Here is a 12721-nt window from a genome sequence, read left to right on the forward strand (position 1 = left end):
GCAGTGATCAGCCAGTTTGTCTGTGCATGGCGCACGGACCCCCTGGGAGGACCTGGAAGAGCTGGAGAGCTCACGCTCTGTAAATGAGCCCAGTGCCTGCAGCGAGGGGTGGCAGAGGCCAAATCGGAGCAGATTGCATTCGGGGACCCCTGTCGGACAAGCAGCAACTCTGGGGCCACGGGCGCCGGCCGCCACGTCGCCGGAGTTCCACCGCGCACTGAGCCGCCATCTGCCACATTCCTTCCCCTCTCCGCCTCTGTCTGCGGAAAAAAACCCTCACTCCTCGTCGTCCTCCTTCTCTGCTGCTCTCTCACCCGAAAAGGGAAAAAAAATCCCTCCCTCGCTCCTGCTCACTCCGCGGCGCAGAAGCCCGGCGCTCCGGAAGCACGGGACTGGCAGCAGTGCCGAATGCAGGCGTGACGCATCTCATCACCCATCCCGTGGGAGCAGAGGCAGGGGAGGCGGTGTCACACTCCCGGGCTTAGGTTCGGAGAAAGGGCTCCCCGCGCGGACGGAAGAAGGCTCACGTGGGGGAGGCGGGTCGCTCCTTTTTGGGATTAGACACCGAACGGGAACTTTAAGTGCCGGAGAATTACACATTTAACGTTGGCTTTCGAATAACGGTTGCTCCGAGCCTTGATGTCACGTCAACACTAGTGTTGTGGAAGAGGTCCTGCGCAGCACAGCACAGCACGCTAAACAAAACAGCCCAGAGGTAGTGTCCAGGTGACAGCTCTCAGTGGTGGGTGATATATCAATGAAAGCATATGGTTCACCAGCAGAGGAACAGATCCACACACACACACACACACTTTGGACTTTGCTATGATTAATGAGTCCTGTGACGGCACGACCTCTGCTTTTGTCAGACTGAGTCGGTCCCTTCTATCACACACACACACACACACACACACACACACACACACACACACATGCAGTCGCAGGCTTAGCGGCCCACTGCCCCCAAACTTCCTTCCGTGTTCCCGGGAAGCGTGGGGAGGGTGTCGATAAGCGCTGACAGCCCAGTAATGACGAATGCAAATGAAGGGGGTGTGGCGCAAATGCAAATCCTAAGAGCACAATAGGCAGAGTGATTAAAAAGCACTCGGCTGCCTTTAATCTCACGGCATGGGTCATCGCTTCAAAGAGCTCTGCTCCCCCAGGACTCACTCCCCATTCATCTCTCCATCTTTGTCCCTCCGAAGACGAAGCCAAAGGAACTGACAGGGGCTCGCCGGCCTCTTCCTGTCCACTCCCAGGCCAAGACTCCAGTCAAACCAGCACCTCTATTCACTTATACGTAGATAATACGTATATGCACTTTCTTTCTTGCATCCATAATCCTTGCATCCATAATCCTTGCATCCATAATCTGGAGAAACAGGGAGTCCTCTGGTTCTTACCTTGACAAGTGATATCAAGGGACTTGCTGTGTACGGCAGGAAGCCGAGGCATTGTGTTTCATCAGCGCACGGTGACCACCAGGCGTCTGTCAGAGGCTGGACCAAGGGAGCATTTCCTAACAGGTCTCTGGCTGCAGTGTTCATCGCCACACTTTTAGAAAATGCTTCATGAATTATTAAAAACCAAGCCACAAGCGGATTAATCCTAATGTTGTTTCCATTACACGGCACACTGTGGGACTCACGTGGCATGCGTAATGCTCATCAGCACCACTGAATCATGTAATCGTGCGTTGGCGTGCTTGCGTGTTGGCATGTTGGCATGGGGAAGCGTTTGGAAAAAGCCAAATGTGTTCTGCAGCTTTGCGCTGTCACACTCGAGCGATGCGGGCGAGGACCATATCAAAAACGCAGTCACCTTGACCTCACCTACGCACGACCTTGGGGGGGACACATGGGTTGCACATGGGTTGTCATGGGTTGCTGAAATTGACACATTACAACATTTTGACTTAGATGTTCGAATATATATATATATATATATATATATATATATATATATACAGCACGAATTATATACAGGACTTGTTATATACAGCAAATATGTTTGTGGATGGCTTAACCTTCATTATTTGCTCCAGTGATAAATTAAAAAGAAGTGAAAATAAGAGGAACTTTGCTTTTACGCCAAGAAATATTATAGACATTAGAGGTCAATTCATAAAGCGTGCTTCAGTGGAGTGTGCATAGCTTTCATTTAAGTAAGGCTGATTAATTAAGGAAATTATGTACCCTCTTATGGTGCATGCTGATAGCTTTGGCTTATACTATCTTAGGGTGCAGAGTGTGAGGGGGGAATAATTCAAGGAGGTTATTTCTGATTGAATCGCACCAGCAGGTTTGTTTGATTTTTGGTCGTTATTTTCATTCTTATCCCATTAAAAACCGCTAATAAGCATCTTAGCATCTAATAAGCTAGAAGTTGTTTTTTTCACAGATAACATCTCTAATATCTTTTTGTTTCTGTGCTGAGATGAGGCGAGTGTCAGAGGACTCCCGGAAGTTTAGATTGATTGGCTTCAGAGTCCTGGTGTTCTGGGTTTGTAATTAAAACCAGAGTGATTTCAATATTTCAGCTAAATTTATTATTTTTTTAAAGCCACCAGTGAATTAGTTTGTGTGCAAAGCAGGCAGATCAGACTTGCCTGACCTCTGCCCTCACTGGGGACCTCTGAGAGCTCGATAACGGCGCTCCATAAGGGGTTGTGAAAGGTGAAGGAGAAAGCGGAGATACAGGGATCTCCCTCCTACCGCAGGCCTCTCCTTCTTGGACATTTGGGGGAAAGATATCCTACTTGCTGATTGATTTGATAAATCAATCGATCGGTTGATTGAGCACTGTTGCTTGAGGCAGTCATGTCGGAAAAGGAAGAATGTGCCAATTAGGATGGATCGCTTTGCCATGTAGATTGTCAGAGGGGGAAAAATAGGGTTGACACGTGTGTGTAATATTGTGTCCCATAGTAAATATGTCACCACGTCATTTTCCACTCATTCTGATGTCAGCTGTGTTGATCCCTGCATTCTACAGTATTCTACAGTATTCTAGTTCATTGGTATCTTGGACTCTAACCCGCTGTATTGGCTAGGATGTGTTCTATGAGGAAATAACAAAGCACATTTGTAAGTCGATAAGTGGATAAGAGCGTCTGCTAAATGGCGTAAATGTAAATGTAAATGTAACCTGACAAACCCAGTGAAGGTAGCAAACAGTTAATATCTAACAGCGTGTAAAATAATACGTTGGTAATAGGCTTGTAATGATATGTTTCTTTTATATTGAATTTTTTATGGAGATCTAATCGTGATAATGTGTTGATTATCTTCAGAGCTCTAATTAAACACCACACATTGAAAATAAAAGTTTTATTTCATAATAACAAAATTGCAGAGTAGCAAGTTCTTGTGAAAACAGGTGATCTTATAAAGCAGCGCAGCTGAGCTATAAACAACACAAGACCCCGAAATGCCTCATACAAAACTTCTAGACCACACAGGACATTCTCACAGAGGAGACCGAGGGGAGTACAAACAAGACAGCTTAAAGCTTTTTTTTTTTTAAATGCTTAAATACATAAAGGTCAGTGGAGAAAGAGAGAGAGAGTTTGAAAAATGCAGCCATGACCAGAGCTCTGAGAGGAATAACCCCAAGTCATTTTGATTTTGTTTCTCTCCTAGTTGAGATAATTGTTTCCTCCAAAGGTTGCATTAATTTACAAGATCACAATGCAACAGGATATTTATTGACCACGGCTCTCGACAAAGGCGGGACGTCGCCCTGTTTCAGGAACTCTCCCTCTGCCGGTTACTGCAGTCCAACAGAAGGCCGGCACGTTGTGCTCGTGCGGTTGGCGCGTTGGAAGGCGATGCTCCGTGCTGGAAAAACAGAACAGAATGATGGAGGCTACCGTGAGCGCGAGCGAGCAGCGCAGCGCCAGACTGTGCGCATTGCCACGGCACCAGGCGCCATGTTTTCCAGAGCTCACAGCCTGATAAATAGGGCAGGTAACCTTGTGAGTGCAAGAAAATTGAGAAAGAAAGGCTTAAATGCTATCACACTGGGCGGCATTCTTAATCCTTCTAAGGATTAACCAAGGTGTTTTTTTTTGTGCCAAACATGGAGGATTCAGATTTTAATCAAGCCACCATTCAATATTTCAATTCAGTGTTTCATCTGGGATTATTTTGATGTCTTCGGGTTTTAGACCGCCCTGTCAACATCATTCCGCGAAATCACTTGCTCTCTCTCACCCTGTCTCGCTCTATCACTCTCGCTCGTTTGCCCTTACATTCATTTTCCATTACTCTCTCTCTCTCTCTGTGGGTTTTCCTCTTCCACAGCATCTAATTAAAGTACATAATTAAAAAAAAAAAAAGTATATTTTAGCATTTACCAAACCCACAGTAAGGGGAGAACATGATTAACAAGTGCGAGCCTGATCCCTGAGGGTTCTAGAAGCGATCTAAACCAGAGACCCTCCGTCTTACAGACCACCACCTCCAGGGCCACAGAAGAAACGAATGATAAAAGGGAATGATCGTTAATGGCCTTTTGTTTTCACTGAAAGTAGTGTTCAGCAATGTTATGTCCTTAATAGCTACATGTGAGTTTAAATTTCAAATGTCAGTCTTTGTATTGACTTTTGTGCACTGCGTTTCATATACAGTAGTTGTGTCCTGATGTTCATCTGACACTCGGATTATGTTACGTCACTTGTACCATTACGTGTTGTTTTATAGGGTCTGAGGGAACACTGAGTTAATTTGCCTTAGCCAGCAGAACCAAGTGTCTTTATTTATTTAAGTATTTATTTATTTAAGTGCTTGTTGGAGTGGCTTCTAGTGCAGATGTATGTCACAGATCATGCCATATCTCGTCATATCTTACCACATCACGCTATATCCCACAATATCTCACTACATCTCATCATATCTCACAATATCTCACCACATCCGAACTAACGCGGAGTGAATGGGAGGCGTACGCAAGCGCTGAGATTTAATCAGGGCAAATCCATAATCAGAGTCATTAAGCCAAGACGAACAGAACCGGAACGCATGATTAAACTAAGACAGAAATCTAACCACGGAAACTATGAACAAGAGAAGCGAAAGGGACGCAACAGGAAACAGGCTGCGACGAAACGTGTCCTCGCTAAGCTAGCGAGGACAAACGACAACGCCGACGACTGGCAACGGGAAACAAGAACCGGGGCGAACTCACGAGGGGCGGACAGGAGCGCAACTAAGGAACGGAACCAAAACGAGGAAACACGCGGAAAAGCAACCAGGAAGTAAACAAAGACACCGGACAGGGTTGCCAAGGCGACAGGGGCATCAGGGACACTGACATATCCGATGTCTCTTCCCCAAACAGCTCAGAGTGTGTTCAGAAGCTATTATCCTCCAAAACATTTTTCATCAATTTGCAATTAACTGAAGAGGAAAGAAAAATCTGTCAGACCATTAAGTGCCCACCTCCTCCATTCATTTTTAATCAAATAACCACTATAGTGTGTTGATTTAAAAGCCCCAAGTATATTTAGTTATAATGTGAAACATGAAAAGACTATATTTCCTTCACCGCGTTCCCAAGGCGGGGCTGTTTCTCTCTCTCTCCCTCAGCACTTTGAGTGTTATTGATCCGGTAGAGTTCATCGATGTGGCTTCTGCAGGGTTCTCTTTTAACCCTGTCCCTGGATTTCACACACCGTTTCTCATCCCTTCATTTTTCCTGAAGCCAAAACGGGGCCGGCCCTGGCAGCGGCTGGTCGTAGACCCCTCTGCCAGTTGCCCACTGTGGATCAGAGGTGGGCAGTAATTAAGTATATGTGCTCTGTTACTGTGTTTAAGTAAAGGTTTTAAATATCTGTACATTTTACTCACATTTTAAAACAAGTCTCATATAATAAAAAAGCTCATCTCACCAAACGCCAAGTTGTTAGCCAAATGAAATCCAACTGGCTGTGAACTTTGAACTTTGAAACCACAACGGGAGGTGTATGATCCTTTGAGATGTCTATCTGCACATTTCTACAAGTCACCTGTGATTGGATACTTTCACAGTTTCTGCCTCAGCAGGATGTGAGAAGCGTTTTAGCACAGCAGGACTGATGTTCAGCCCCCAAAAACTTGAATGCGAAGAACTTAGAGAATGAGCTACAACAGACAATAAATTAATGTCTTGTTACACTTGTTGTTAAAGATATTTAGAGATGTGTGTTTATGTATATGTATGTATATATATATATATATATATATATATATATATATATATATATATATATATATATATATATATATATTATATATACAATAAACAAACATTAGTATGTTTTAAACCCACAATTAGCTATTTGAGAATTTGTTGTTGAACATCTTTTTAGTCTATATAGCTACCTAGAACAATGATCGTTCCTTCCACTCAAAACTAATTGCAATATTTTCATATACACACGTTTACTATACAGTATTGAGACAGTTAATAATTAATTTGGCCTTAATATCTTTTTCAGCTTCACACTAATTGATTTGTGTGTCAGTTCAAGTTTGGTCAACCATTCTTATCTTGCCTGAACATAGTTTTGGTTATACTTCATTCTTTATAAGCCTCTGAAGACAGTAGCATGATGCTGCCGTGGTTTTCGAATAAATGTTACTATGTCAGCCTTAGTGCTGTAGAAGGTAACACCCAACAGAGTGTCCCGTCGAATGAAAACAGGATCGGCAGAGGCAAAGAACACCATCCCACGCAGGAGAGTGATGCGTCCTCTGTTAAATCGGTGTCGTGTTTGGACGCTTTGGTGGATATCGCCTTAATTTTACAATTAGTTATCGGCTTAGTTATCAGCCACGTTTATTAAACTTATGCTTTTTTTGGGGGGGACATTTTAGTTCCTCTACGCTAAATGTGAAAACAGAAAACTCAATGTTTTTTTATTATGTATCTTTTTAAGTCAATTGTTGCTATGGTTGCCTATCATATCTTTGCTCCACAATAACAAATAATAATGGAAAAATCCATCCTTTGCATGATTTTGCAAATGATGCATAAAGGTTTAATACAAACCATTATTTATCCCCAGTGTTTTTTTGCATACAACTAATTATCTTTCAAAGAACGCTCTCAGAAATATATTTAGTACTTTTACTTAACTTTAAGAATTATCTAAAAGAATGTGCTTGCATACTTGAGTAACTAAAAATGCTATTCTTCAACTTTTACCCGAATGTTTGTTCCCGGAATATTCTTCAGTCTCTTCTGCAGCCCTGTTCCTCAGTTCTCTCACTGTGGCGAGAGATGAAGACGTGATAAAGCTGTTTTCAGCCTTCATGGAACATTTAGTGGTTTGTTTTCTTTTGCGCTTCCCCACAGGAGATGAGCCCAATCAGGAGATATTACGCTGTGTCTGCAAAGATGTCGATAGGTCCTCCAGTGTCACATTACAGGAAGTAGTTGGAAGTAATGCTGGAGGGTCCGACATCTTCTGGCCTGCTGATCCTCTTGGCCCTGCTGCGGGATGTGGTCTTGCTTTCCCAGCAATGGGTTTCTAAGACCCCCCAGAGCCAGCTTAGCTGGCTGCTCTGGATATTATATGCATGAGCGTTCACACTCCGTCTGTAACAGTCCCAGTTGCCAAGCTCCCTGGCCTTGTGATTGGCTGTGTATTAAAAAGGCCTCACAGGCCTGTGTCTGAATGCTGTGAGCCGCTCCAGTGAGTGCCATGGCGTTTCCTGCAATGCCGGGATGGGTAGGCAATATGGAATAGCTCTCAGTCTCCCTGGCCCGGCACGTTGACGCTCCGGTGCGTTGTGCCTTGCTTCCTGGTGTCCCAGGTACCGTGTCCCGTTCCCTTTCACGGTTTTCACAGCCCGCTTTTATAATGTCGATCCTTTGCTGGGAGCATGTGCGAAGCCGGGCCTCTTGGCGCTGAGGAGCAGTACCGAGGGCTGGCACGCTTCAAATTTCCTCAGCTGCGCAATCATCCCTCCGACTGTGCGTCTGCACATGAAACGGCATCGGAGATGCGTGACCGCGCGAGTTCAGTAAGTTTTTCCCAGATCCAGAAAGACAGCCAGGCTCTATTGCCGTGCCCCTCATGCTTACCTCGTTCCGCCGGTCAGCTGACAGTTTCTCAACATTCTCTCCCATGTGCTCATGACCGCTGTTTTCCCTTTTACAGCACCTCCCAACAACATCTCTGTGCTGGCGGAGAACACTCCGGCACCATTCAGCCGCTACCAGGCCCAGAACTTCACTCTGGTTTGCACTGCCAAAGGAGGCAAACCTGCCCCATCGGTAAGTGGATGCTGACCCGTATCTCACACCTGTTTCTCACACCTCTTACACACACTTGATTCACACAGCTGAGCCCCACACACACGTCGCGAATCAAATTAAGACTGTTGTCAGCCCTGTGACGCTCTCAAAGGCTATGACAGTGGAACTCTGTCGCCGTGCCCGTCCACCACTGACGGGAAGCTGCACGCTCCGTCCTTCACTGTACGGCGACGTGCTGCTAGGAGCCAAGGAACCCCAACTTCCCAGGTATGTCCGTGCGGTGGACCCAGCAGAGCCATTAGCCGCACACCGCAGGCGCCAGGCTAATCTATCCCCCATCTACTCCGCTCTCATCTCCGACAATTAAATGTGCAGGGGGTGCATGAGGTAAAAGCGATTTCCGCTACCCTGCATGGACCTCGGCGTCTCCGGCAGCTGGGCCGAGGGACAGCACCTCCTGCCAGCGCAGAGACCCAGAGGGCACGGCCGTTGCCTGGGGAGATGCCTCCTATCATCCCGCACACATCACCAGCCACTCGGCTTCCCCCTCACCCACACGCAGACCGACCCCGAGCTCCATTAGTCTCTGGCTCTTCCTCCCAGACAGGGCCTGTAATGCATGTAATGCTGGAGGAGCCAAAAGCAAGTGGCTACAATGGAAGTGGAGGACTGGCAGCTCTCTCTGTGACAGTGCACATTAATCATCTTATATATGATGTTACCGGCCCTTTATAGACAATAAATGATGCACAGTACCTCTGCCACTGCTGGTCAACACAGTAAAGCGTATGGATTAAAACATCTCTCAGCTAATGCAGTGTAATAAAGAGTGACAATGTGTGACAGCAGTTTGATTCTACACTCATTCTGTGTGCACTGATACTCTATTATATAAGGTATCACCAGGTATCAGTGCATTGTTATGCATTGTTACTTAATATATCCACCTGTAATTAATGGCAGCTATGTAATTAATAGTGTAATAGTGTTTTTTACCTGTAATTAATAGTGTAATAGTGTTTCTCACAGGTAAATGTATTTACGTGTGTTTCTCAAACGTATATATATATATATATAATAAAGAAATAAATACGTTTAAGAATGCTAAGCACAATCAATAATAATGTATCAATATTAAAAAATAATATTTTAAATAATATAAATAATAATTTTATTGTATTCATAAAGGTAGGTTAATCACTAAACACATGTCTGTCTGTGACCAATCAGACCAATCCAATGTGGAACAGCCTGTTCTGAGGGTGTCTTGTTGCTCCCTCCACACTCCATTCAGTGTAGCCTGTGTGTGTTTCCTGCCTAGCAAACCGTTTCCTGCATATGTCCATAACGTCAAACTCAATCTCCACGTGTACAGCCATTGAATGCCTGCTTTGATATTTTGTGACCTGCACTTGTGCATTTAACATTTATCCACATGACAACTGTGGTTTTACCAGGCTACAGAGCTGAACTTTATAACAAAAACTTGCACACCGGGGCCAACATTGTATGCGGCACACTGTAGCCCTTTAGAGAGACTGCAAATTATAGCTCTCTAATGCATTTACACACACCCACACACACACACACCCACACACACACGCTTCCTAATGAAGTCTTCCAGGATAATTCCGGTACACATAGAGGGTGTTCTGTTTATGTTTGGAGACGCTCACTGCAAAAGCTGCTCAACTCTTGGTGGTTGTTAGGCAGCGAATCTCAGTTTTGGCTTTCGCAGTCAGTACACAGAAGAGCATTCGTGCCTTAAAACCTGCGATGATATCATGCTTGCAACACCACCATACACAAAGACACACACAGAAGGTTAATACAGTCACAGTTAATTATAGGGACTAAATCAGTGATTGCAAGATCTGTCAATCAATACATTTCCCTGAATGTGATATTGATATGTATTTTGAAGCTTCATATTTGGGGGAGTAGGAGATGAATTATATATATGTGAATTATAATCACACACTTTTAAAAAGGGGCCTTCTGTTCATATCTAACACACTGTGGTCTTACCTAAGATACAAAAGCAGAGGGATTATTTGTGCTTTGCTAAGGGCCAGAGTGTTATTGGTTCATTTTCCCTAAAGCAATATTACAAGATGGGGAAGCTGAGTCCAGTCCAAATTATATTACGTCTAATTTGGAGCACTGCTGGCGAGCCTTGCCCGAGTGTCTAATGTGGCCTTACAAATTCCACAAAAACGCTGCTCTGAAATTAACGCATTTTTTGGGACTTCTTTGTTGACTCGGGACCCGGAACGGCCCCCACAGAGGGCCATCGCACGCAGACCGACGTCATCCAAGGCTCCGTGTGGCAGATCGAGCCGGAGGACGTTCAGAGTGAGCTCATCCACCAAGGAAGTCTCGAGACACCACGACCCACACGCTGGCTTTTATCTGCAGTCTGATCTGGAGCTCCAGGCCCCCGTGTTCGGCGCCTACGGAGGCCCGGAATGAAAACATTAAAGCGGCTCTGAAATCCTGCCACGTGCCTCTCTCCAGATTGGCGGGGAATAGTTAAAAATAGTCTGCATTTAGGCAGGGTAGCACTAGCGGTCTATGTTTAGATGACGCCTTAGCGTATGGAGGCAGAAGTTACTGTAGTGAGTGCTTTTATGGTAAAAACATTGCACAAAATCATTGTTAAAATGAGAAAATGGGAAAAAAAAGGTAGTTTATTGGCTTGTGTTTTGCCCCAATATTTCTTTCTTTCTCTGTCTGGTACATGGCTGGGGACAGGAATAGAGGTGTGTTGTTCTCTCGAGGTGAGCTCACACTCCAGGCTCAATCCTCTCTCTCATATCCCAGCAGCTTCAAACATCTCCCGCACTTTCCTCCTCTTTCTGAAGTGTCTCATTTAGGCTTTATCAGAGTCACTGCCCTACAGCTTGTTTCTAAATTATTCGCAGTCTCTCTCTCTCTCTCTCTCTCTCTCTCTCCCTCCCTCCATCCCTCTTTTCTGAACACTTTCTCCCTCTTCGTATCTGAAGGTTTTTCGATAGCTGCTCAAAGAAAATCGGTGCCGTGGCTTCACAATTTCACCATCCTCTTCAGATCAATTTGGGACAACTGCGTCGTGTAGCGCTGGGATCCCAACGCCAGATCATATACTGTGTCCTGCCCATCATTTATCACACAGAATTGCTTTCGCTGGCCTGTGTTGTTAAGTCATATCATCTGAAAAAAGCAAATGCATCCAGTTTAAACCTTTTTCCCCCTTGTTTTACAATTTCCAACATCACGAAGGCCAAACCGCTCAACTGACCGATGAAGGAAGTGTGTTCCCTGTAACAGTGAGGAGGCGGATGCAAGTGTGGAGAAGAGCGAGATTGTAGTAGTCCAGCATCACAGAGCCAACGCGGAGAGTACGGGGATACATGATAAAAACAAAAACACATGAAGGCAAACAGGGGAATCAGGCTATAACAAAGACTAGGGAAAACTCGGTCAGGATACACAGAGTACAAACCTAATTACATGCATACACAGTCTTTCAAAAACATATAAATGCAATGAAGTAAACACATAAACGCACGGATTCAAAGAAACAATGGACAGCCAAGACCACGGGCGCACGGCAGGGCTCAAATACTCGAACGAAAAGAGGTAGAAACGAGGGACAGGCAAAACCACGGGCGCACGTCAGGGCTCAAATACTCGAACAAAAGGAGGTAGAAACGAGGGACAGGCAAGACCACGGCCACACGGCAGGGCTCAAATACTCGAACAAAAGGAGGTAGAAACGAGGGACAGGCAAGACCACGGGCGCACGGCAGGGCTCAAATACTCGAACAAAAGGAGGTAGAAACGAGGGACAGGCAAGACCACGGCCACACGGCAGGGCTCAAATACTCGAACAAAAGGAGGTAGAAACGAGGTACAGGTGTAAGCAATCAAACGAGGGGCGGAGAAAACAAAATTATGGCATGGAACTAAAATACACAAGACAGGGAAAACACGGAACACGGAAGCTTAAGCGTTATTACCGTGTTCACCTGAGAACTTGAATTACTGGGAACAGTAATCGTTTTCATTTGGATTTTGGGAGGGACGGGTCCTCAGTAAGGCACGGGAAGGGCCCAGCGCGGAAGCCTTGCTTGCACGCAGCCCGTTGAAGTCGTTCCCAACACAAGCCTGCGCTGATCGAGAGGAAGCAGGATAACGAAGGCTAATAACGGGAGCGTTTAAGTGAGGATGGGCCCACTAGTCTCGCACCCCTGCGCCGTTTCCATAGAAACGATGGCGTCGACGCGGGGAAGGGAGCGAGGGCAGTCACCACGGCCGCACAAGCGGGGTGTGTGTTGTCGCTCGTCTGAACGAGGCAGGGTGCCTGGCAGCTCACGGCGAGCAAGTGCTTTCATTAGCTGCCATTCAGGCAGCTCGGCGCACAGTCTCTGTTTGTTTGCCCCGCCCACCTGATCGAGTGGGAGGCTCCGCCCACTCTTAGACACCCCACCCCCCC

The 12721-nt window shown here is 45.7% G+C and overlaps 1 protein-coding gene across 3 annotated transcripts in view; it reads left to right on the forward strand.

Moving 5' to 3' along the window:
• The window catches only part of igsf21a (immunoglobin superfamily, member 21a), a 158502-nt gene that overhangs the window by 125601 nt on the left and 20180 nt on the right, over positions 1-12721 (forward strand). For all 3 annotated transcript variants that reach the window (XM_035520667.2, XM_081705611.1, XM_081705610.1), the window contains one exon: positions 8147-8262. In XM_035520667.2, the coding sequence (XP_035376560.1) occupies positions 8147-8262 (116 nt within the window). The remainder of the gene's footprint in view (positions 1-8146; positions 8263-12721) is intronic.

The sequence above is a fragment of the Electrophorus electricus genome, chromosome 22 (assembly GCF_041902795.1).
Source record: "Electrophorus electricus isolate QZ-2024a chromosome 22, ASM4190279v1, whole genome shotgun sequence".
NCBI classification, from domain to species: Eukaryota; Metazoa; Chordata; class Actinopteri; order Gymnotiformes; family Gymnotidae; genus Electrophorus; species Electrophorus electricus.